Genomic DNA, 26860 nt, shown 5'->3' with positions numbered 1-26860 from the left:
TTCAAATGATTCACCTGCTCTCTGATGATGGCGTTGAGGTTATAGATGTTCATGGGTTCCCTACGCAGGTCTCCAGCTGGCTCTACCGCAGGCGATGATGATGATGAAGATGAGGAAGAGGCACTGATGCTGGGGGAGCACGTAGGAGGGGTGCGGGGTACAGGACTGTCCCTGTCCCTCCCCCCGTCCCGGCCTCCCTCTCCTGACAACCGCTCTTTGGATGGAGATTCCGAGGGGCTACGAGACTCCGCCGTGGACGATGAGGTTGCTGCGGCAACGGCTGCGAGCCGCCGGGCGAGGCGGGGCGTGAGTAGAACGCGGGTATCGTCACCCTTGAGCGAGGCACTGATACCCCTTAGTCCTCTGCCGTGTCTGTAGTAGTCTAGCATCACCCGGTTGGGCGTCTCATTGTTACAGAGGCAGACGTGGTGGTAAAGTTGAGCCAGCTCCTCGCTGAAGGTGACCAGTTCGTCCTGTGCTGCATTGAGCGCCCCCTGGCTCTCGCTGGCCATGTTCTTTGCTGTTCTCAGCTCCGTCTCCAGGCCCCCCACCTTCTCCCTACCTTCCCGGCAGCTCCTCTCCAGCCTCCCCACCTGCTGCTCCAGTGATCTGTGCTGGGCCTCTCCGCGGGTCCTCTCCTCCACCCCGCCCTCCACAGACTGGTTGTACCTCTCTCTCAGAGACTTCAGCTCAGCCTTTAGCTCGACCACCTCGGTTACAGCCACCCTGTATTTACACTGGAGGATCTCCAGACCCGGGGTCTGGTGGCAGAATGCCTGGCCCCTGCTGTGTATTAATCCCTTCTCTTTCTCCTCCTCTTCCTCTTCTCCTTGCTCCATCAGGGCCTCTCGGTTGAGGTGTGTCTCCTGGGCGAGCTGGGCCTCCTGGTGCAGGCGCCTGAGGGCGGTGACTCTCTCGCTGAGGCGTTGGGCCCTTTCGTGCTGCTCGTTCAGGGCACCCTGTGTATGCTGCAGCTGCGTCTGACACTCTTGCAGGCTGATCAACAGCGCTGTTTTCTCTCGCTCCACCTATGGACATGCACGCACACACACACAAAGCGATTTTCAGCCTATTGTTAAATGAGTAGCTGTCTTCATCATCCCCAGCCCCATAACCTTAAATAAGCTGCATATTTTCCCTGCACACTCAGCACCGTCCACCTCATCCCTCAGGCAACCCCCCTGCTGAAAAAAACAGCACAGACAAGCATAGGTGTTGGTTTTGCTGGGGACCAGCCTTCACTCTGATTTCTTGGTGCCTTTGTATTGTTTTTTTTGCTGGTGGCCAACCGTCGCTGTGTTTTGGACACGGTGACCTGCATAAGCTGGTCATCAGCAAAACCAGCATCAAGTCACAACATGCTGGCTTTCAAAGTGATGCTTAATTCCTATTGGAATCCAGCCAGTGTGGGGATATCCAATATTTGTAACTTTTCCTCACCCACAACATGTATTCAGAACTGGAACAGCCATTTCAGTAATGGGTGCAATAAGTCCAACTAACAGATGGTATTAGTTTAGAAAAATGTATGTTATTTATCTTTGTGTAGCATAAGATTAATCAATCAATGTGCATGCAAAAACCCAACAAACAAAAGATATTGAAACAAACAAAAAAATCTACTGCAATAGAGCATGCTGGGAAGTGTAATAATGATGGGCATGGTCAGGCCAGCTTGACCATCGTAGACCTGCATGGACCAGCTTGGTCACTTGCATACCAACATCACCAGCATAAGCTGGTATGTGTCCAAAACACAGCGAAGGCTGGTCACCAGCAAAACCAGCTCGACTATCCTAGTAAACCAGCGTGACCAACTAGACCATTCTTGTCTGACCAGCTTGACCAGCATCCGACCAGCACTAATCAGCATAGACCAGCAAATACCAGCATGGACCAGCTTGAAATGTATGCTGGTCTATGCAGTTTTATTTCAGCAGGGCCTAAACCCTGCACACTTTCAGAGGGAACAGTAAACCTTGCACACTACTGGGGCTGAATCGATAGTCTAGTGTGTCAGTGAGGATATAAATAAGCCTTTCCTCCAGTCCAGCCAATCGGATAGAGGCTGAGGGAATGTGTGGGGAGATGCAGTTTCACCTTGCGGAACTGCAGTGAATGGTTGGACACATATCAACCCCACACACATCCTACTGCATCCTCATCTCACTGGCCCACTGGGCTGGAGGAAACTACAGAAGAGAAGACACCCACTATAAAACAAAATGGCGGACATTTAGATTAGAGTCCATGTAACAGCCAGAGGCTCAGTAACAGCTGTTCCCACAACTTCTCACTGGTGCTTTATTTGACTGCTGGTTTAAACTGTGTTATTTATAGTCTTAAAAGAGACAGAGAAAGGGAGGGGCAGGCCGAGAGAGACAGAGAGAGACGGAGAGACTGAGAAGAGTTAGAGAGCGATAGAGAGAGACAGAGAGAGACGGAGAGACAGAGAAGAGTTAGAGAGCGATAGAGAGAGACAGAGAGAGACGGAGAGACTGAGAAGAGTTAGAGAGCGATAGAGAGAGACAGAGAGAGACGGAGAGACTGAGAAGAGTTAGAGAGCGATAGAGAGAGACAGAGAGAGACGGAGAGACTGAGAAGAGTTAGAGAGCGATAGAGAGAGACAGAGAAGAGTTAGAGAGCGATAGAGAGAGACGGAGAGACAGAAGAGTTAGAGAGCGATAGAGAGAGACAGAGAGAGACGGAGAGACAGAAGAGTTAGAGAGCGATAGAGAGAGACAGAGAGAGACGGAGAGACTGAGAAGAGTTAGAGAGCGATAGAGAGAGACAGAGAGAGACGGAGAGACTGAGAAGAGTTAGAGAGCGATAGAGAGAGAGAGAGAGACGGAGAGACAGAGAAGAGTTAGAGAGCGATAGAGAGAGACAGAGAGAGACGGAGAGACAGAAGAGTTAGAGAGCGATAGAGAGAGACAGAGAGAGACGGAGAGACTGAGAAGAGTTAGAGAGCGATAGAGAGAGACGGAGAGACAGAAGAGTTAGAGAGCGATAGAGAGAGACGGAGAGACAGAAGAGTTAGAGAGTGATAGAGAGAGACAGAGAGAGACGGAGAGACTGAAGAGTTAGAGAGCGATAGAGAGAGACGGAGAGACAGAGAAGAGTTAGAGAGCGATAGAGAGAGACGGAGAGACTGAGAAGAGTTAGAGAGCGATAGAGAGAGACGGAGAGACAGAAGAGTTAGAGAGCGATAGAGAGAGACAGAGAGAGACGGAGAGACAGAAGAGTTAGAGAGCGATAGAGAGAGACAGAGAGAGACGGAGAGACTGAAGAGTTAGAGAGCGATAGAGAGAGACAGAGAGAGACAGAAGAGTTAGAGAGCGATAGAGAGAGACAGAGAGAGACGGAGAGACTGAGAAGAGTTAGAGAGCGATAGAGAGAGACAGAGAGAGAGAGAGGGAGAGCAGGAATAGAGAGCTGTATGCAGTGAGGTTACGTCAGCAGTCTCTCTCACTGAATAATTCAACACTTATTCCCACATCTACAATATGGGGCTGCTGTGGGGATATAGACGTTTTCATTTGTACAGTTTCGGTGTGTACATGTGTTCACTTTGTAATATTGTTTATGTGTACATTAATGAGTTTGAATGAGTATGTTTATGTTTGCCACAGTGTTGGGATATCATCCTGTCATTGTTACATGCTTGTAACACTGAGAAATCTGAGCACCAAACTCCAGAGGCTCCCGAAACTCCACTCTACTCATTCTAACTGAGTGAACCGTACTTCTCCACCCACCTGTAGCAGCTGCTGCTTGAGCTTCTGTATCTCTGTCAGGTTCATCTCACTGAACAGATCCGACACCATCCCCTCTCCTTTCCTCCCCGCTCCCCGACACTCTCCATTGGCCCTGGGCAGCGACCCTGTCCCCGTCCCAGTTCCTGACCCTCCATGTAGATGCCCGTTACACCTGCCTGGCTCCTCTGAGCTGGGCGACAGGGCGGAGACAGGCGTAGCCGTGCCACTAGGTGGCGCTGAGGTGAAAGTGAGGTGGGCGCTGCCCGTGTATTGGACGTCACACAGGCTGAGGTGGTGGACCAGCTCCTTGCGGAGGTGCTTCTTCTGCTCCCGCTCGCTCTTTAGGGAGTCCAGGGCCTCCTCTAGCTGGGCCTCGGAGATGTCTTTGAGACGTAAGGCGTCTTCTAACTGACTGTTCAACAGCTCGGTCTCCTCCTCCAGAACCTTGATCTCATGCTTTAACCCCTCATACTCCACCTGAGGGAGGGAAGAAGGGAGGAAGGGGAGGGAAGAAGGGAGGAAGGGGGTGGGAAGAAGGGAGGAAGGGGGTGGGAAGGAGGGAGTGGAAAGGGGGAGGGGAGGAAGAGGTAAGCAGAGAGGGAGAGGCATCATGTGGTGGTAGGGATGGGGATACAGTGAGTGTGTGTGTGTATGTGTGTGTGCAACCGCATGCGTGTGTGTGTGTTCCCTCGCCTGATTCTGTTTGAGAGTGGACACTAGTTTCTGCAGGGTGATGTTCTCCTCCTCCAGCTCAGTGTAGTCCTGTAGGAGTCGCGCCTCTCTGAACTTATACTCTCTGATCTCCTCTCTCATCCGGCTCCGCTGTAGCTCCAACATCTCATTACTCTACAGGACAGACACAAACACCAGTGGTTTAGTTATCACACACAACCCTGGCTACTGTCACATACACAAGACGTGGTTATTTTCACAAAACAACACGGGACTGGTTTACTATCAAACACAACAAGGATTTACTGTAAAGCATTTTGTGACAAATGTTGACATGAAAAGGACTTTATAGCCTAGGACACCTTAAATACATTTTATTGATTGACCGATTGGCATTGATAGCCACACACACTAAAACGTGTTTAAGATCAACTAGTGGGCCTACCATCACCAATAACTGTGCATACATGTATATAGTAAGTACCCACAGTTCTGAGTCTGTCACAGTTTGTTTTATTTTGAGTGTATTTCCTTAGGCTACCGCTGGAGGGCACCCTTACCTTGTTTCCAGTTTCCAGGTTACCCTGATTGTTTCTTACTGGTTTCACCTGCGTTTGATTTCCCCATCTGTTCACCTGGTTGCCTGGCTACTTTGGTTCCTCTGTTGGCCTGGATCCTTGCTTAGATCTTGTGTTTTGTTTAGTGCACTATTGTGCTGTTGCCTTGTTTCTACGTTAAGTAAAGATCTGGATTTAACCTTACCTCTGCTTGCTGTGTTTCTCTGCGACTGGGTTCGAATTCGTACAAGCATCATTGTAACAGAGTCTCCACTAAACCCCTCCCCCCTGACCTCTAACCCCTGGTACCTCACCTCTCTGAGCTCCTGCAGCAGGGTATTGAGGTGTTCGTTGTCGGCCTGTGTGTTGACTGTGACGGTCCGGCTCTGTTTGAGCTCTGACTGGATCCCCAGCAGGCGACTCATGTAATACGCCTCCTTAGTGGCTGACTCCTGTAGGAGGGTCTCTTCGTTGGTCTCCCCGTCCGCAGCCACCTTGCGCTGGGTGGAGAAGGTCTGGCCAAACGCCTGGGGAGGGGCAGAGGAGGGGCCAGAGAGAAGTTATGACGTTTCAGTAGCATAGGATCACATCATAGGACGTCCTGGTTATGTAAATGCTATTTTCTGACTCCGATAACATATATTGATAGGTAAAGAGCAACCACCATCTGAAACTCTTCCGCCACTTAGTCTGGTGTACATTGCAGACAGCATAACAATACCCCACAGGGCCGGACTGAAACCAGTTGAGGCACATACACAGTAGGGCTGGATGATATGGGCGAAAACATCTACCTGCATTTTTTGGGGGGGGGGGGATTCATTGTGCAGCCCTACCACAAACACACACACCATGGAGACAGGCAAAGAATCCTGCTCTCCTTCTAGAAACAGAACATCGAACACAGCACGTTGCTCACTTTTCGGTGTGGAAGCACTTTAAATGATGTGGTGCTGAACCTAAACGTAACCGAAATGTAATGATCATGTAAATACATACGATTAAGTGCACTTAACGTAAAGTCGGACAAGAGGAAAGACAAACGTAATGTTCCCTACAGGGCCACTGAATAAGTAGAGTCTACTGAAACAGCCATGCATGGACTCCACAGTGGACTACCACAGCCTATTCATCACTCTCCTATTAGTTCAGCTTCAGCGGTGCGATTCAGACTCACGTGTCCACACTAACAGAGAGGGTAATGATTTTGCACAGAGATGTATTTGTGTCAACTGACAGATTCAGCATACTTAAACATCAGAACTATTGGAGATACTGAGGAACGTTTGGATGTTGTGTGGTTTATGACCGTTATATGTTCTGTTTTGAAGCTGTTTGCAACTGAAAAGGGACGAGACCTTTTCTCCAGCGTTTGAAGGTTTAAAGGTCATGTGTGGTTTGATGATACACACATGATGCCCTTCATCTGCCAACACATGCGTCATGAACACAAACACACAGACTCACACCCACACACACTATGTCAGATGTCACTATATGCTAGCTTTTAATGAAAGGTGTCCTTTAATCAAGAAAGCACATAAAAATTTCAGCTGGATTTCCAAACGCATGTACAGTACACAGTAAAGAGAAATACAGCACCTAGAGTTGAAGTCGGAAGTTTACATACACTTAGGTTGGAGTCATTAAAACTTGTTTTTCAACCACTTCACACATTTCTTGTTAACAAACATGACACAAGTCATTTTTCCAACAATTGTTTACAGACAGATTATTTCCCTTATAATTCACGGTATCACAATTCCAGTGGGTCAGAAGTTTACATACACTAAATTGACTGTGACTTTAAACAGCTTGGACAATTCCAGAAAATGATGTCATGGCTTTAGAAGCTTCTGATAGGCTAATTGACTTAATTTGAGTCAATTGGAGGTGTACCTGTGGATGTATTTCAAGGCCTACCTTCAAACTCACTGCCTCTTTGCTTGACATCATGGTAAAATCAAAAGAAATCAGCCAAGACTTCAGAAAATAATTGGAGACCTCCACAAGTCTGGTTCATCCTTGGGAGCGATTTCCAAACCCTTGAAGGTACCACGTTCATCTGTACAAACAATAGTACGCAAGTATAAACACCATGGGACCACGCAGCCGTCATACCGCTCAGGAAGGAGACCCGTTCTGTCTCCTAGAGATGAATGTACTTTGGTGCGAAAGGTGCAAATCAATCCCAGAACAACAGCAAAGGACCTTGTGAAGATGCTGGAGGAAACAGGTACAAAAGTATCTACAGTGGGGCAAAAAAGTATTTAGTCAGCCACCAATTGTGCAAGTTCTCCCACTTAAAAAGATGAGAGAGGCCTGTAATTAACATCATAGGTACACTTCAACTATGACAGACAAAATGAGAATTTTTTTATCTCCGAAAATCACATTGTAGGATTTTTTTATGAATTTATTTGCAAATTATGGTGGAAAATAAGTATTTGGTCACCTACAATCAAGCAAGATTTCTGGCTCTCACAGACCTGTAACTTCTTCTTTAAGAGGCTCCTCTGTCCTCCACTCGTTAACTGTATTAATGACACCTGTTTGAACTTGTTATCAGTATAAAAGACACCTGTCCACAACCTCAAACAGTCACACTCCAAACTCCACTATGGCCAAGACCAAAGAGCTGTCAAAGGACACCATAAACAAAATTGTAGATCTGCACCAGGCTGGGAAGACTGAATCTGCAATAGGTAAGCAGCTTGGTTTGAAGAAATCAACTGTGGGAGCAATTATTAGGAAATGGAAGACATACAAGATTACTGATAATCTCCCTCGATCTGGGGCTCCATGCAAGATCTCACCCCGTGGGGCCAAAATGATCACAAGAACGGTGAGCAAAAATCCCAGAACCACACGGGGGGACCTAGTGAATGACCTGCAGAGAGCTGGGACCAAAGTAACAAAGCCTACCATCAGAAGCATTTCAAGGTCCTGGAGTGGCCTAGCCAGTTTCCAGATCTCAACCCCATAGAAAATCTTTGGAGGGAGTTGAAAGTCCATGTTGCCCAGCAACAGCCCCAAAACATCACTGCTCTAGAGGAGATCTGCATGGAGGAATGGGCCAAAATACCAGTAACAGTGTGTGAAAACCTTGTGAAGACTTACAGAAAACGTTTGACCTCTGTCATTGCCAACAAAGGGTATAAAACGAAGTATTGAGATAAACTTTGTTATTGACCAAATACTTATTTTCCACCATAATTTGCAAATCAATTCATTAAAAATCCTACAATGTGATTTTTTGTATTTCTTTTCTCATTTTGTCTGTCATAGTTGAAGTGTACCTATGATGAAAACTACAGGCCTCACTCATCTTTTTATATGGGTGAACTTGCACAAATGGTGGCTGACTAAATACTTTTTTACCCCACTGTATATCTATATTATGTTTGGAGGGAAAAGGGGGAGGTTTGCAAGCCGAAGTACACCATCCCAACCGTGAAGCACGGGGGTGGCAGCATCATGTTGTGGGGGTGCTTTGCTGCAGGAGGGACTGGTGCACTTCATAAAATAGATGGCATCATCATGAGGAAAGGAAATTATGTGGATATATTGAAGCAACATCTCAAGACATCAGTCAGGAAGTTAAAGCTTTGTCGTAAATGGGTCTTCCAAATAGGCAATGACCCCAAGAATACTTCCAAAGTTGTGGCAAAATGGCTTAAGGTCAAGGTATTGGAGTGGCCATCACAAAGCCCTGACCTCAATCCTATAGAACATTTGTGGGCAAAACTGAAAAAGCATGTGCGAGCAAGGAGTCCTACACACCTGACTCAGTTACACCAGCTCTGTCAGGAGGAATGGGCCAAAATTCACCCAACTTATTGTTGGAATCGAGTGTATGTAAACTTCTAACCCACTAGGAATGTGATGAAAGAAATAAAAACTGAAATAAATAATTCTCTCTACTACTATTCTGACATTTCACATTCTTAAAATAAAGTGGTGATCCTAACAGACCTAAGACAGGGAATTTTTACTTGGATTAAATATCAGGAATAGTGAAAAACTGAGTTTAAATGTATATGGCTAAGGTGTATGTAAACTTCCGACTTCAACTGTCTATGGTCAAAGAGGTGGGTCATACCTATATAAATGTATGAGGAATAACTTACACGATGACTGCATACATCAAGGTAAAAGCCATATTAAATCATTGTTTTTTTACACCTCTGTGGGTTGAGTAAATGTCATCCTAAATGAAACAGTGTCCCCCTACAATTTCATTACAATGGCATCAACTCTTATCGCAGCCACTCACTTTAAGTGGAGAAGAGAAGCTGAGTATGGCACCCTATTCCCTATATAGTGCACTACATTTGACCAGAGCCATATGGGCTCCATATAGGAAATAGGGTGCCATTTGGGATGCATTCCCTAATGCTGGTCATCCAATTTCCTCTGACAGTAGAGTAGAACATTCTCCCCGCTTGACTTGAGACAGATGAGGCATTACAGAGCAGAGCAGAACAGGCCACAGTGCCACCAAGCCTTTTTATTTGCTGCAAATCCCAATATGTGGCCTCTCTCCATGCACTCTCTGCCTGGCTAGGACAGACATTATCCTAGTGTGGTTATGTCTCTGCCTGGCTCAGACAGACATTATCCTAGTGTGGTTATGTCTCTGCCTGGCTCGGACAGACATTATCCTAGTGTGGTTATGTCTCTGCCTGGCTAGGACAGACATTATCCTAGTGTGGTTATGTCTCTGCCTGGCTAGGACAGACATTATCCTAGTGTGGTTATGTCTCTGCCTGGCTAGGACAGACATTATCCTAGTATGGTTATGTCTCTGCCTGGCTAGGACAGACATTATCCTAGTGTGGTTATGTCTCTGCCTGGCTAGGACAGACATTATCCTGGTGTGGTTATGTCTCTGCCTGGCTAGGACAGACATTATCCTAGTGTGGTTATGTCTCTGTCTGGCTAGGACAGACATTATCCTAGTGTGGTTATGTCTCTGCCTGGCTAGGACAGACATTATCCTAGTGTGGTTATGTCTCTGCCTGGATAGGACAGACATTATCCTAGTGTGGTTATGTCTCTGCCTGGCTAGGACAGACATTATCCTAGTGTGGTTATGTCTCTGCCTGGCTAGGACAGACATTATCCTAGTGTGGTTATGTCTCTGCCTGGCTAGGACAGACATTATCCTAGTATGGTTATGTCTCTGCCTGGCTAGGACAGACATTATCCTAGTGTGGTTATGTCTCTGCCTGGCTAGGACAGACATTATCCTGGTGTGGTTATGTCTCAAATGAGACCCTATGTATTCCCTGTGTAGTGCACTTCTAACCAACATGAAACATTGACTCACTTGTGTGGTAGCCTATATGAGCAGTGTTTCGAACAGACATTCCATGGGATAGAGATCATGTTGAACGCTTCAGTAGGACTTAATGTTTCAGCACCAAGGACAGTGACACTAATGGTACAAACGCTTACAAACTGGTCACCTGGTTTGCATGTTTCAGTTTGCTATACACTGAGTCATTGACAGCAAGAGGAGATGAAAGGAGAGGATGTGTCTCAGTATATTATCCCTCAGAGGAGAGGACACTTTCTCTGCTCCTTCTAAAGATAAATAAATGACATCATTTTACAGGAAGAGGCTGAGTCACCAGACATACTGCTAGGATGCTCTAGTGAGGGAGAAGCACCGAAAGGCTTTAGGGCTCTAGTCTAGAGAGGTATTAAGAGCACATGGAGGGTTTAGGGCTCTAGTCTCGAGAGGTATTAAGAGCACATGGGGGGTTTAATGGCTCTTTCCAACAGACAGACACACTCAGGGATGCCTGGTCAAGCAGTCAAACACAGTTTATGGTCTTCATCCAAAAGATGGTGGTAACAGTAGCGATGGAATGATCAAACCGCAGCTGCTGGTTCTTAAATCCGCCCCCCTGCAAGGTGGGCCCGGTTGAAAACCTGGCAGTTCAAACCCGCAGGTTGGTATTGGTTTCCACAGAGAGGCAGACTGTCTGAGACGTAATCTGATGTCATCCCCTGTGCTTTCTTCTCTGTCTTCTCGCTCTCTTTCTCTCACACCGCCTCTCTATTTTATGTTAGTCCTCGTCTCAGAGAGAGAGCGAGAGTGTGTGAGAGAGAGAGCAAGAAAGAGAGAGAGAAGAGAGAGCAGAGAAAGCACAGGGGATGACATTAGATTACATTGTGTACCATGTAAGTGATATTAGCCTCTCGATATATTGACGATCAACCAGAGACGTTTCCTGGAATCTCCAATATGACAGAAAGTAAACAATACCACAGACAATAACACTTCTGAGGTGTGTGTGTGTGTGTGTGGCATTATAACATTGCTACAGGAAACTGGGTCTGTTTAAGTCCACTTCTTCACTCTGGTTCTCATCACAGACAGATGTTCCTGTCATTCAGAGGTCTCTAACCACTTACACTCACTCATAGTCCAGGTGTTACATAGAAATCGGTGCCCCCAGAAATCTGTGCCACTCGCTCATATAGTCCTACAGTAATCTGCAGGTATAACTAAGACATTTGTTATGCTGTTTTGTGTCCTACTTTCAGAGACACATCCTCCTGACACAGTACCTTAGGGACATCTCCATCACCCGCTCAACAAAGAGAGGAATAATAATTTTTTTAAGACCTTTACTGGCCCAATAGTTACATCATTAAAAGCAAAAACTTTACTTCATGTTAACGTACCTAGAAAATGTAAACTTAGCCCCCTCCTCATCTACTGTACATAGAACCCCCCTGATGCCCCACACCCCTACAAAGTCCCCCAGATGGTTCACCAGCCCCCATATACTGTACATGCTCCAGTGTGAGCCGAGCCTGCACCTGCCCCAGCAGCACAGCTCTGGGGTCTGTACACCCTCCCCCTGCATCTCATGTATCCTGGTCCTCCACATTGTCATTTTTATCTGCCCCAACAGGTAGTTTACTAGGTAGTCCCTCCACCTGTTGGCCATGATATACCTAGGCCTTCCAACATGTAGGTCCAGAGTCAACCCCAACCTTCGCCCTGTACATCACCCACCAAGGACAGAAAAAACCAACCAGCCTGGAACAAGAAAAAAACAGATGCTGTCTCCTCCTCCCCACAGAACAACCCCCCTGACGGATCAAGGTGCGACACGTATCTGTTCTGAGCGATAGCCGCGTAGATCATCTGTTCGCTTCTCTATCGGAGGTTTATCAGAGAATAGCCGGGTCCCAAATCCCCAGCCACCCTGTTGCCCTCAGCCAGGCTCTTTCTGAGCCACCGTCACAGCCACCGCAGACAGAGCCTTTTTGCTGGCTGTGCAAAAGGCCACCCAGCTCCGGAGTCTTGAACTATAGGATCATTTCCCTCACCCTCCTGGTGTTCCCCCTAGGGTCCAGTCTCTGCTTAATCCCCAGAATCTCTCTAAACAAGCGTGGCAGTGCAGAATGGACGCCCTCCAACACCTGCTTGCAGCAGCCAGGTGGACTTTATGGAGGAGTCCTCCACCGTGTCGCTGGCGGACTTTATGGAGGAGTCCTCCACCGTGTCGCTGGCGGACTTTATGGAGGAGTCCTCCACCGTGTCGCTGGCGGACTTTATGGAGGAGTCCTCCACCGTGTCGCTGGCGGACTTTATGGAGGAGTCCTCCACCGTGTCGCTGGCGGACTTTATGGAGGAGTCCTCCACCGTGTCGCTGGCGGACTTTATGGAGGAGTCCTCCACCGTGTCGCTGGCGGACTTTATGGAGGAGTCCTCCACCGTGTCGCTGGCGGACTTTATGGAGGAGTCCTCCACCGTGTCGCTGGCGGACTTTATGGAGGAGTCCTCCACCGTGTCGCTGGCGGACTTTATGGAGGAGTCCTCCACCGTGTCGCTGGCGGACTTTATGGAGGAGTCCTCCACCGTGTCGCTGGCGGACTTTATGGAGGAGTCCTCCACCGTGTCGCTGGCGGACTTTATGGAGGAGTCCTCCACCGTGTCGCTGGCGGACTTTATGGAGGAGTCCTCCACCGTGTCGCTGGCGGACTTTATGGAGGAGTCCTCCACCGTGTCGCTGGCGGACTTTATGGAGGAGTCCTCCACCGTGTCGCTGGCGGACTTTATGGAGGAGTCCTCCACCGTGTCGCTGGCGGACATTATGGAGGAGTCCTCCACCGTGTCGCTGGCGGATTTCTATTCAGCCTCTTCTTGCAGGCAACCCAACTTAGTGAACCACGCTCTCACAAGCTGGCAGAGGTCAGCACTCTGATTTGGGTATGTGGGTGGTGAAAATGTTGCTCCTCCATTATCCATGCTCCTGGCTGTGAAACATCTCTGTGAACACCCAAAGCACAGCACAGTATTAAGGAGTAATGTCTGACCTATATCGACCTGTTCCTGTCGTACCCAAGGTCCCCTGGCCTCCTCAGAACAGCCCAAGCAGTGTCTATCAAGGTACAGAAGTCTCTGGACAGCTTGTAGACAGAAAGCTGTCACTCTGGACTCAGTGTCCACCAGCCCTTGGCCCTCCTCATGCAAACACAGGTGTAACGCTGCAAAAGACAGAAAAGGTAATACATTTGCCACTTTAACAGACACTCTGATCTAGAGCGAGTGCCTATGTAGCACATGGGGTGTGAAACTTACTCCTCAGCCTTAAGTGTCCCGCTTGCGTCACCTCATTAGCTGGCTTTTGAGGTGACGTGATCAGCTGAGACGCATGAGGGAGGATGGTCACGTGCGTTTGGGAGGCAGAGGTCCTGAGTTCGCGCCACACGGGTCTGGACCACGCAGACTGACTGAGAGACCACGCCCTGCGGAGGGAGCCATCAGACGGGCGGCAGAGAAAGAGACAGACTGCCTGCTCCTCTGACAGAGGCCCTCTCAGGCTTTATAGTCTCATAGGACACCATGGTCTGACAGAGAGGATGGCAGGGAAAGAAGCTTTTTTTTATTACTATCACAACAGACTGTTTTACATTCTCCAAACCTCTCTTTTTACCTCTCACGGCCAGCCTGACAGAGAAGAATGGGAGAAATATTAGCATTTTGAAATTGTTTCTGGCACTTTGCCTGCTTCACAGTGTCTTTCTATCACGGTGTCTTTTCCCCCTCTCGCGCTATATATAATTCCCTCTCTCCCGCTCTCTTCCATTTCTCTTTATCACTCCTTTTTTTCTCTCCTTTGTGTCTTTAGACAACTACTCTAACCGAATACTAATGGGCCGTACCTCGAGTTTCTCACACTGTCCCTCCCTGTAGAGCTAGCCAGTGTTGTGGACTGCCCGTGCCAAGGAGTCACAGAGCTTTCTGCTGTGGTATCAACAGACCAAACAACGCACATCAGCCAAAGGGGTCGAATGAACGTGACCTATATTTTATTTACGTTACCTAAGTGGACACTCTCACATACACACGGCAGTATTCAGCAACCATTCTCACAGAAAGCCCTTTCCCAAGACAATAGGCGGATTCACCATACTGCCCTGTCTCTACTCTCTCCCCCTCTTCCCTCTCCGGTTCTCTTTCTTTCTCTTTATAATGGATAGACAGTGCCCTTTCACCGTCCTCTCTCCCTCCGATGGACTCAGCTGGCCCACTCATTAACAGGGGTGATGTCATCATTAGGAGCTCTTGGAGCTCACACAGGGCCATGCTCTGGCACAGAGTGACACCCTGTTAAACTCTCCATTTCACACCATCTTGGGTCTGTCAGGAGCCATCTGATCTGTGCCAGACTAATACAGACCAGCAGAGTGTAACTCCACCTGTGGAGAGAAACACTGGTCTACAGCCCTGGACACACACACTCCTGTTAGATACACAGCCTCTCTTCTACCCCCTAGTATGTACAATGCAGGATTTCATTCCAGCCCAGCTCTAAAATTCACCTGATTCAACGACTGTAACTAAGGTCTTGATAATTATGGAATGCTTGAATCAGGGTGCTGGGCTGGAACAAATACCCAGACTTCCTATAGCTCTCCCAGGACAAGGGTTGTGACAACGGCTGTCATATCTTAGTAACCTCACACTAAACTCACAGCATGGGGCCCAGTTCGATCGATATGAAGGACATATCACTGTTAGTTAATTGACTTTTTTCTGCCTGGTCGGTCGATGACACAGTGACAGTGGAGGACCTCTGGAGGGGACTATTAAAACTATAACTGAACTCACCCCCTGGGCGACAGGAGGTGGGCTGGAGGAAGGGGAGTGGAGTGAAGTGGGGATTCAAAGACAATTCATTCTGTAGACATTGCACTGTACATGTAACTGCCAAAATAAATGAAACACTTGAGTAAATGAGGGATGCAGAGTATATTGAAAGCAGATGCATCCACACACGTGGTGCCTGAGTTAATTAAGCAATTAACATCCCATCATGCTTAGGGTCATGCCCAGTTGCCCACTATTTTGACTACCATGGCTAGAAGAAGAGATCTCAGTGACTTTGAAAGAGGGGTCTTAGAGGACCATAGGGGGCTTAAAATGGTGTGTGTGTGTGTGTGTCTCAGTCACCAGATCTCAACACAACTTATGGGAGATTCTGGAGCAGCGCCTGAGACAGCGTTTTCCACCACCATCAACAAAACACCAAACTATGGAATTTCTTGAGGAAGAATGGTGTCACATCCCTCCAATAGAGTTCCAGACACTTGTAGAATCTATGCCAAGGTGAAATTAAGCTATTCTGGTTTGTGGTGGTCCAACACCCTATTAAGACAATTTATGTTGGTGTTTCCTTTATTTTGGCAGTTACATGTATATACAAAGTCGGCGGTTTGGATTGGGTTGGAGTCATTAAAACTGGTTTTTCAACCACTCCACAAATGTATTGTAAACAAACTATAGTTTTGACAAGTCGGTTAGGACATCTACTTTGTGCATGACACAAGTAATTTTTCTAATAATTATTTACAGACAGATTATTTCACTTATGATTCCAGTGGGTCAGACGTTTACATACACTAAGTTGACTGTGACTTTAAACAGCTTGGAAAATCCAGAAAATAATGTCATGGCTTTAGAAGCTTCTGATAGGCTAATTGACGTAATTTGAGTCAATTGGAGGTGTACCTGTGGATGTATTTCAAGGCCTACCTTCAAACTCACTGCCTCTTTGCTTGACATCATGGGAAAATCAAAAGAAATCAGCCATGATGACCATCGTTATGTTTGGAGGAAAAAGGGGGAGGCTTGCAAGCCCGAAGAACACCATCCCAACCGTGAAGCATGGGGGTGGCAGCATCATGTTGTGGGGGTGCTTTGTTGCAGGAGGGACTGGTGCACTTCACAAAATAGATGGCTTTATGAGGATGGAAAATTATGTGGATATGTTGAAGCAACATCTGAAGACATCAGTCAGGAAGTAAAGCTTGGTCACAAATGGGTCTTCAAAATGGACAATGACCCCAAGCATACTTCCAAAGTTGTGGCGAAATGCCTCAAGGACAACAAAGTCAAGGTATTGGAGTGGCCATCACAAAGCCCTGACCTCAATCTTATAGAAAATTTGTGGGCAGAATTGAAAATGCGTGTGCAAGCAATGAGGCCTATAAACCTGACTCAGTTACACCAGCTCTGTCAGGAGGAATGGGCCAAAATTCACCCAACTTATTGAGGGACGCTTGCGGAAGGCTACCCGAAACATTTGACCCAAGTTAAACAATTTAAAGGCAATGGTACCAAATACTATTTGAGTGTATGTAAACTTCTGACCCACTGGGAATGTGATGAAATATATAAAAGCTGAAATAAATAATTCTCTCTACTATTATTCTGACATTTCACATTCTTTTAATAAAGTGGTGATCCTAACTGACCTAAGACAGGGAATTTTTACTTGTATTAAATGTCAGGAAATGTGAAAAACTGAGTTTAAATGCATTTGGCTAAGGTGTATGTAAACTTTCGACTTCAACTGCGTGCCCACGCCTCGCATACACACAGTTACAGTATGTACTGTATCCATCTCCTCCCCATCAAACCGCCATACGTCCACAGGTAATCACGCAACACAGCCCATGGAGAAATTACCTATCAATCATATGAGGTGTTTTTGCAGGTTAACTCTCATCAAACACTGTGCCTCAGAATCAATATACAATATACCTCATCCTTACCGCGTGTTTGTATCTCACTGTGTCCAGATTAGCTGAGTTAGAGAGTTCGCTAGCTAAGGGCTAGCAGCACATGACTCAGCAGCCTTAAACAGACACTAATCAATACAGGGCCCAGGAGGGCTGCAGACGTGGGAGACCCATTGCTCTTTGAAGAAGGAGCCCCCACTGCAGTACAACACAGGCCTTTTGAAGTACACCCTCTCTGAAAGATAACCTTGGGTTGGGTGGAGAGGACCAGGAACAGAATCCAGCTTGAGCACAACACGTTTAACTGATAGTGAGAGAGCGATCTCTCTGTGTCTCTGTTTTGCTTCCTCCCTAGTCTCCACCTCGGTGCATCATGCCCGTGTGTGTCGCGTGCGTGTAATATGATGGTGTCCTATCATGCATGGATAGTATTCTGAGATGTGTCTGGAGGGATGGAAGGAATCTTTCAGTCAGGTCACATCGTCTCCCCCTTCCCTCCAACCACCACATCAACAACCACACGAGGAACACTTACGAGATACTGTTCTCAGCCACCCTCTCAGGAGTCTAAGGGTTAATTATGGGAGAGCCACAGCCTTGAATTATTCAGCCTATCCCTGTGCTCTGTGTGGGTAATACAGACTGACATCAGGCATCCAGAGGTTTTCCCAGCCGTCTCTTAAGTGCCTGTGAACATGTGACCAACAGGAAGAATCCATCATTTAATGAGAGGCAGATGGCACCCTAAAGGGCTCCGGTCAAAAGTAGTGCACTATGTAGGGAATAGGGTGCCACTTGGAATCAGACCATTTACAGTAGCTGTTGAAGAAAAGTTATCGGTAGGCTAAGGGACTTCATCCACTCTGGGGTTTGAAAGGTCTGTGAGACTTTAGCCATTCAGTCAAAGTAGGCCTCATTTATTTTTTTGCCCACAGTGAATTGCTCACAATAAACTGAAAAGATTCACTGACACTACAGTAAGTGTGCAGAAGAAGTTCTCTTAGCATTTCAGATAATTCTGCAGTATGATCAGATGAGGGATAGATTCCCAGCCACCTACACTATACCCTACAGTGGTCAAGACATAATGCATTTGGCTAATGGTATTTCCTAATAGACCTAAGTCATTCTCCTCGCTCTGAGAGCCAATGACAGACGGTCAGTAGCTATACCGTAACTCACACTAATGCTTTAGCATACACATGCAGACATGGATCCATTTGCTTCCTGTCAAGGTAAGGTCCAGGTAGCAGTGGCTCTCGGACGCTGTTCTAGGATCAGCTTACACATTCTAAAATGAACCACGGGGCCTTAGAACTGACCTGGGATTAGCGTCTAGCCACAACTTGATTATATAAGGTATACTCTGTCAAGCGAGAGAAGGACGCATCCCATTGGTTGTTTGTGTATGACATAATGGGAGTTGAGGGTCGGGCGGTTCTGATTTTGCCTGACTGCAGTGCTAATGCACGATGAATTTATTATCATTTTTACAATCAACCGCAAAACCCTTCCCCCTACTTCCCCTGTAACAGTCCTTGCTTCCAACTCGTGACCATAAAACCCTTCCCCATTTTAAAACCCCCTTCACAAGGGTCACACATGAATCATTCATCACTCAATGCAAGAATAGAGACAAGCAGAGAGACGATGTAGTCCAACAACCTCATTACACTTTATATTGTTTATATTGTTCAACACTAGGCTATTGGACCATAAGGATGGCGAGACGGATGGATTTAGGAAAATGTTGTTGGTGAGAATATAGTCGACAACACAGCAGTACTGTAGGTGGGCTAGGGCCACAAAGGTGTGTGTGTAATATGTATAGCAGAGAGGAATATGGGGCAGACTTAGATACAGGTGTGTGTATGTGGCATGATGTAACGTGTGTGTAATGTATAGCTAGCTATAGAGTGAGGGAGGCTTCACAGGCTTAGATAGAGGAATGTATAGCAGAGAGGTGTAGATAGCCTGTTTACTCCACCCAGCTCCTCCCAGACACTGGTGCACTTTACACAGGAAATGGAAAACTCTCACTTCAAGCACTCTTAACAGTTACTGATATTCCCTAATCACTTCCACTTCCTCCCTGGCCTTATACTCTCTCCCTCGCTCTCTCTCTCCATTTGAGATTGAGTTTGCTAAATGAAGTAGCCCTGTAAACATACAACACAGTACATATACAACGAGCTCCAAAAGTATTGGAACAGTGACCCATTTGAAGTTATTTTGCCTCTGTACTCCAGCACTTTGGATTTGAAATGATACAAGTGCAGACTGTCAGGTATTGGGACAATGTCACTTAAATGTGCATTAAAGTAGTCAAAAGTTATGGGTATTTGGTCCCATATTCCTAGCACACAATGACTATATCAAGCTTGTAACTCTACACATTTGTTGGAAGCATTTGCTGTTCGTTTTGGTTCTGTTTCAGATGACTTTGTGCCCCATTGAAGTAAATGGTAAATAATGTATTGTGTCTTTTGGAGCCACTTTTATTGTAGAATATGTTTCTAAACACTTCTCCATTAATGTGGATGCTACCATGATTACGGATAATCCTGAATGAATCGTGAATAATAATAATAATAATAATGAGTGAGAAAGTTACAGATGCATAAATATCATACCCCCACAAAAACGCTAACCTCCCCTGTTGTTGTGATGATGGAAGGTTAGCATGTCTTGGGGGTATGATATTTGTGCATCTGTAACTTTCCCACTCATCATTATTCACAATTCATTCAGGACTATCTGTAATCCTGGTAGCATCCACATTAATGTAGAAGTGTTTAGAAAACTACCACTGTATATTCTTATTTACAATAAAAGCATCTACAAAATTACACAATACATAATTTACCATTTATTTCTACTGAACACAAAACAATCTGAAACACAAAACACCCTCAAATTAAAGTTGACAGCATGCATGTTAACCTCGTAGTAATTGTATCATTTCAAAGTGCTGGAGTACAGAGCAAAAACAAAAGAAATGTCACTGTCCCAATACTTCTGGAGCTCACTGTACTACATAGTACTATAACCTACTCTTTGAAAACCACTTCCAATTTAAAAAATGATTCCTAGATGGAGTGAGTGTACGTTCCGTTCCTAAAGCAAATCAATAAAATGAGCAGAGCCTAAATATACCCCCCTTCAAAACCAATCTGATGGGCTACTGTGGAGCAGGCTGATTAACATCAAGCTGTCAGTGGATCTTTATTGCCAAGGCTGGTCCTTCTGGGTCCTATTCCGTGGTTAACCAATGGCTATTACATTATACCAGGCCTTCGGAAGAACTCAATTACCTAATGATTATATTATACCAGGAGTCAATTACATCATGTTTTAGAATTAACAGAATTACTTAAGACGTAGCGCAGAAGGCAGACTGTCACTGTAGGTTAATGTCTGAATTAGAAAATGTCGGTTTAAATTCAGGTTTAAATTTGGCTCAGGGAAATATCTAGCATAAACACTTGATAGTGCTTAGAATCACTGACTCCTGCTACCTGTAACCTGAGGAGATCTTGTTAGGTTCCTGAGTTGATAATTACCAATCAGGCTTGTACATTCCCATGAAATGAAACTGACTGTCTAGCACAACACTACCATGATGAAAGCAGAGCATGCTATGATGAATCATTTATGACAAAGTCTCTCTTTTTCCCTTTCATCCGGTAAAGCTCACAAATGGAACACGGTGGTCACGGTGGACTGTTTCCAGTAAAGTTCAGAGAGGGAACACAGTGGTCACGGTGGACTGTTTCCAGTAAAGCTCACAGAAGGAACACGGTGGTCACGGTGGACTGTTTCCAGTAAAGCTCAGAGAGGGAACACGGTGGTCACGGTGGACTGTTTCCAGTAAAGCTCACAGAGGGAACACGGTGGTCACGGTGGACTGTTTCCAGTAAAGCTCACAGAAGGAACACGGTGGTCACGGTGGACTGTTTCCAGTAAAGCTCAGAGAGGGAACACAGTGGTCACGGTGGACTGTTTCCAGTAAAGCTCACAGAAGGAACACGGTGGTCACGGTGGACTGTTTCCAGTAAAGCTCACAGAAGGAACACGGTGGTCACGGTGGACTGTTTCCAGTAAAGCTCACAGAGGGAACACGGTGGACTGTTTCCAGTAAAGCTCAGAGAGGGAACACTGTGGTCACGGTGGACTGTTTCCAATAAAGCTCAGTGAGGGAACACTGTGGTCACGGTGGACTGTTTCCAGTAAAGCTCACAGAAGGAACACGGTGGTCACGGTGGACTGTTTCCAGTAAAGCTGAGAGAAGGAACACAGTGGTCACGGTGGACTGTTTCCAGTAAAGCTCAGAGAAGGAACACAGTGGTCACGGTGGACTGTTTCCAGTAAAGCTCACAGAGGGAACACGGTGGTCACGGTGGACTGTTTTTAGCATGCATGTTTGTGCTTAAAGTAGCTTTCCTTCTGAACAGAACCTGGTCTAAATGAGCAATGAGGAACAGAGTAGTCCAGCTCACAACACATCAAGAAAAACCTACAGAAGTGGATGCCTGATACTTTACCAATTGAGCAGGTACCAATACTGCCATATGTCTCAAGTATAACTCTGCACCCCAAAGTCAACTGTCAGCCCCAGTAAACCAATCGAAGCTCAGCTTCAGGTTAAGACGTGACAGTTTATTCAGTTACTTCAGGTCTCAGGGAAGATGATGAGGCAATTCTAGCTACAATGACCTTTTCCCTGCAACACCAACTGGATCAGACCACTGTGTGAAAGACTACTATCCACAGGACTAGTAAAAGTAGGAAATCGACATTTTCTCAAAGTGGTAAAGAAAACCTATTATTACAGCAACGTGAGATAACTGTCAACAAATAGTCCAATCTAGATAGATCATTCTGCAACCAGTAGAGCCCTTTCCCCAGTAGCAGCAGCGGCGGTATGCCTGAGAAACATAGTGATCGATGGGAGTTAATTGAGATTAAATTAGGTATTGAGCTGACTGATGGAAGCCTAGACCAGATGAAGACTTTCTCTAAGGATGAGTGGCCATGGCCAAGGGAGAGAGGAGGAGAGGAGAGGGGGAGAAGGGGGACAGAGAGCAATAGAGAGGGACCTGGGGCTGGTGTAGCAAGTGGGGATGTGTGAACTTTACTCCTCGGTCTGAAGTGTCCCCACTCGAGCCGGTGAATAGATAGCTTTTCAACAAGCAGTGTGATGTCCTTCACAGTATCACAGAAAACAGAACGAGGGGGGGGGGATGGGGTACTACAGAAAATGCTGAGCTGATTGACATCTAAATACACATGGTTTAAACTGCATATGACATATGCAGTGGACAGGACAAGTCACAGGCATGCCTTCATGATTGGCTGCCTACGCCATGTCCAAAACAATCTAATAGCGCTTCAGAATGTATGCCAAGTTCACTCACACACACACACACACACACACTGACCTTCAGTTATTGTAAATGCATTGTCAGCTGCCTACAGACACACCCGTCTGTACTATAGCTAACAAACCAGTGAATGAATACTGCCATAAGACAACGGCAGAAAGAAAACGGCAAAGAAAACACTGTTTGTTGCAGATCGACAGAGTATTTGCAAATAATGTATTACACCTTGGCACAGAGTATCTAATTAGCAAGAATTGATTATTGAAATGAACAGGAATACATTACCAATCATGGTGTCATGTTCTGACCTTAGTGCCTTTTTTATGTCTCTGTTTTAGTTTGGTCAGGGCGTGAGTTGGGGTGGGCATTCTAGGTTTTGTATTCTAGGTTTTGGCCTGGTATGGTTCCCAATCCGAGGCAGCTGTCATTCATTGTCTCTGATTGAGAACCATACTTAGGCAGCCTGTTTTCCCACTATGGGTTGTGGGTAGTCGTTTTCCATACAGAACTGTTTCGGCTTTCATTTATTTCTCTTGTATTCTGTGTTCAGTTTATTAAATATATTATGGACACTTACCACGCTGCGCATTGGTCTGATATTTCATACTCCTCGCCAGAGGAAGAAGAAAATCGTTACACATGGTAGTGAAGAACAGACTTGGGTTGAAAAACTATTTAATATAGCTCAATTACTTTTACATACATTGGAAAGTAAGTATTCAAATTATATATTTTTATTTGAAAAGATGAGTCATTTTTATGTATTTGGAAATACACTCGGAAAGTATTTGAAAAATTCTAATACACTGACTCAAATACACTCCCATGCATTCATTCATTTATTTAGAAATAATATTTGAAATAAGTATTTGGTTGACTATTTGGTTTATACAAATAACCATTAAAATAATTTGAAAAAGTATTTATTTTGGCTGTGGATTTGAAAATGCTTACATTTGAAAATACTCAAATACTCCGATTGTAAACAACTTTTATGCCAGATACACAATTACACATTTATTTGAACCGAGGTCTGATGGAGAAATAAGTATTATTACATGTAGTGTAAAGGTGAAAAGGCTTGCTTTGATTAGACCAGTAATATAGAATTATGGTGAAATCAAGTTCTGTCAGGCTTCATGATGCCCTTGATTTGCTTTGTAATCTTGTTTTGTTTTTATATCAAACTCTAGTGAATTTGAAAATACTGACTGATTTATTGTGAAGCACGTGTTCACTGGGAACAATCAGAGAACAAGATGTGGGGAAGAAGAGACACAGACACCAATTCTGAACAGAGAACAAAGGATATGGAGAGAAGCGAGAGAGAGGAGAGAATAGGAGAACAGAGGACAGAGAGAAGAGTGAGAGAGAGAGGAGCTAGAGAGAGGAGAGAATAGGAGAACAGAGGGCAGAGAGAAGAGTGAGAGAGAGAGAGAGAGAGAGAGAGAGAGAGGGGGAGAGGAAGAGGAAAGGAAGAGAGGATAGGAGGACAGAGAGAAGTGAGAGAGAGAGAGAGAGAGAGAGAAGGAAGAGAGGATAGGAGGACAGAGAGAAGAGTGAGAGAGAGGGGAGAGGAGAGGAAGAGGAAAGGAAGAGAGGATAGGAGGACAGAGAGAAGTGAGAGAGAGAGAGAGAGAGAAGGAAGAGAGGATAGGAGGACAGAGAGAAGAATGAGAGGAGCTAGAGAGAGGAGAGAATAGGAGAACAGAGGGCAGAGAGAAGAGTGAGAGAGAGAGGAGCAAGAGAGGAGAGAATAGGAGAACAGAGGGCAGAGAGAGAGAGAGAGGAAAGGAAGAGAGGATAGGAGGACAGAGAGAAGTGTGAGAGAGAGGAAAGGAAGAGAGGATAGGAGGACAGAGAGAAGAGAGAGAGAAGAGAGAGAGAGGAGAGAGGAAGAGAAGAGAGGATAGGAGGACAGAGGGAAGAGAGAGAGAAGAGAGAGAAGAGAGAGGAAGAGAAGAGAGGATAGGAGGACAGAGGGAAGAGAGAGAGAGGAAAGGAAGAGATGATATGAGAGAGCACTGTATGACTCTGATGATTTTAGAGGTGTGACTCTTAAATAATAATAATAATAATATAAGCAGGACATGACTAACCCAAATGTGGGTGTGCCACATAGTGAGTCTGCCAGCCAGATAGTACCACTATAATACACCATTCCCTAAGTACTGTATAGCTTACACAATGTTTCACATACCTACTGTTTGAATAGATGGTGAACACTTCCCCCCATAGGTGTTCAAGTGTATTGCAGAATTCAGTATCTCTTTAAAAATCTGTTTAAAGAGGCATGCAAAAGCTGTTTGACACATAATTAACAACACCCATCCAGGCACGCAAAGTAGCCTACCACAACATACATATGATATTCCATTGCACCAAAATGCGCATCAGTAGCACACCTTGGAAAGTCCATACCTGCGTGTCAGACTTGCGCATAGCATCAAGTTACTACGCTACTCCCTGCTCGGACAAAGCCCTCTCCGCCCCCTCCCAGTTCTCTGCTGAGGCCTGTGTATCTCTGACAGACTCAGATCCGCTGTGGGGTGTCTGACTGGTGCCAACTTCTGTGGATGAGGCGGGGGGCCCTGCCCAAATCTCGCTGACATCACTCATCCCTTGTAGTCTACCCGCTTTGGGCCGAATGAAGTTGGATTGAGGCTAACTAATTAATGCATGTTTACGAATACATTTCCAGGAAGCACTGAACTTATATCACATGGGCCAATGTTTATGGTTAACTTAGGGTGTTATTTAATAGCGTGTTTTAAGTGGTTGATACCTCTTGTAGCTGCTCCAGCTCCTGTCGGAGCGCCTCTTGCTCGGCCTCTAGATCCGAATATTGCTGCTTCAGGGTCTGGTTCTCCTCCAGAACCACCAGACCGCACTCCGCAGCCCGGATCTTCTCCCGGTTCGCCTCCGCTAGCTCACGGGTCAAACGCTCCACCTCTGCCCGGCACTGCTCCACCGTGTCCCCGCATCCTCCTCCAGCAGCCATCGCCCTCCCTCTCCTCTCTTCCCCTTCTCTCCTCTCCTCCTCGCCCCTGCGTCAGATGGGCAGAGAAGCGGAGGAAGAAAACAGATGTAGCCTACCGGACAGCAATCTCCTCACCTCCTTCGTTGGAAGGAATCAACCGAGGAGTTTAAAAACGCATGAAAAGGGCGTTAACATCCCCGGAGCGAAATGATTGTGAAAGAGAGATGAATCCCTCCATAGCTGATGTGTTGAATTGAACGGTTTCCCCTTTAGGCGTAGGGTCCAGCATCATCCCTTCTCCTCTTCTTTTTTTGCTTATTCATCGGGATGCGGACGCCATCTCTCTATTGCCATGAAGCAGCGGCAAGGTACACACAACTCTCGCCCATCCTTCTGCTGCCTGTGGCTGTGACGTCGACCGTTCACCCGCACATCTCTCCCTCTGCGGTACGGTATGAATACTGCCCGTCACGCTGGGTTGGCCCACAGACAAGGAGGACCATGTTTATGTTGACGATAGCATCTGTTGCTTTTACAACCTTTCTTCACCGTTGCTGATCACGGATTATTAATAAACTAATGTGTCAACAAAGCTATAGGACTAATCATTTGTTTTATACCACACCCCTACACCAGGGGTTCCAATCATTTTCACGCAAGGATCCCTGATATCTGATCCCTATATATACAGTTGAAGTCGAAAGTTTACATACACTTAGGTTGGAGTCATTAAAACTCGTTTTTCAACCATTTCACAAATTTCTTGTTAACAAACTATATTTTTGCCAAGTCGGTTAGGACGTCTACTTTGTGCAGGACACAAGTCATTTTTCCAACAGTTGTTTACAGACAGATTATTTCACTTATAATTCACTGTATCACAATTCCAGTATGTCAGAAGTTTACATACACTAAATTGACTGTGCCTTTAAACAGCTTGGGAAATTCCAGAAAATGATGTCATGGCTTTAGGAGCTTCTGATAGGCTAATTGACATAATTTGAGTCAATTGGAGGTGTACCTGTGGAGGCCTTCCTTCAAACTCAGTGCCTCTTTGCTTGACATCATGGGAAAATGAAAATAAATCAACCAAGACCTCAGAAAGAAAATTGTAGACCTCCACAAGTCTGGTTCATCCTTGGGAGCAATTTTCAAACTCCTGAAGGTACCACGTTCATTTGTACAAACAATAGTACGCAAGTATAAACACCATGGGACCAATCAGCCGTAATCCCCCATAGGATGGAGACGCGTTCTGTCTCCTTTCTATGCTTCCCTCCTTCCATCCTTCCCTCCTTCAATCCGGGTCAAACGCTCCACCTCTGCCCGGCACTGCTCCACCGTGTCCCCGCATCCTCCTCCAGCAGCCATCGCCCTCCCTCTCCTCTCTTCCCCTTCTCTCCTCTCCTCCTCGCCCCTGCGTCAGATGGGCAGAGAAGCGGAGGAGGAAAACAG

At 46.0% G+C, this 26860-nt stretch overlaps 1 protein-coding gene across 2 annotated transcripts in view; it reads right to left on the bottom strand.

The window, feature by feature from the left end:
- The window catches only part of LOC135514830 (protein bicaudal D homolog 1-like), a 34111-nt gene extending 8281 nt beyond the window's left edge, over window positions 1-25830 (bottom strand). For both annotated transcript variants that reach the window (XM_064938475.1, XM_064938474.1), the window contains exons 1-5: window positions 25211-25830; window positions 5302-5514; window positions 4452-4604; window positions 3759-4235; window positions 15-1028 (exon numbers count right to left, since the gene is read on the bottom strand). In XM_064938475.1, coding sequence (XP_064794547.1) covers window positions 15-1028; window positions 3759-4235; window positions 4452-4604; window positions 5302-5514; window positions 25211-25426 — 2073 coding nt within the window. In that variant the 5' untranslated portion in view covers window positions 25427-25830. The remainder of the gene's footprint in view (window positions 1-14; window positions 1029-3758; window positions 4236-4451; window positions 4605-5301; window positions 5515-25210) is intronic.
- Window positions 25831-26860: the final 1030 nt, after the last annotated feature.

The sequence above is a fragment of the Oncorhynchus masou genome, chromosome 26, assembly GCF_036934945.1.
Source record: "Oncorhynchus masou masou isolate Uvic2021 chromosome 26, UVic_Omas_1.1, whole genome shotgun sequence".
Classification (NCBI taxonomy): Eukaryota; Metazoa; Chordata; class Actinopteri; order Salmoniformes; family Salmonidae; genus Oncorhynchus; species Oncorhynchus masou.
This window is presented reverse-complemented; position numbering and strand designations above follow the sequence as displayed.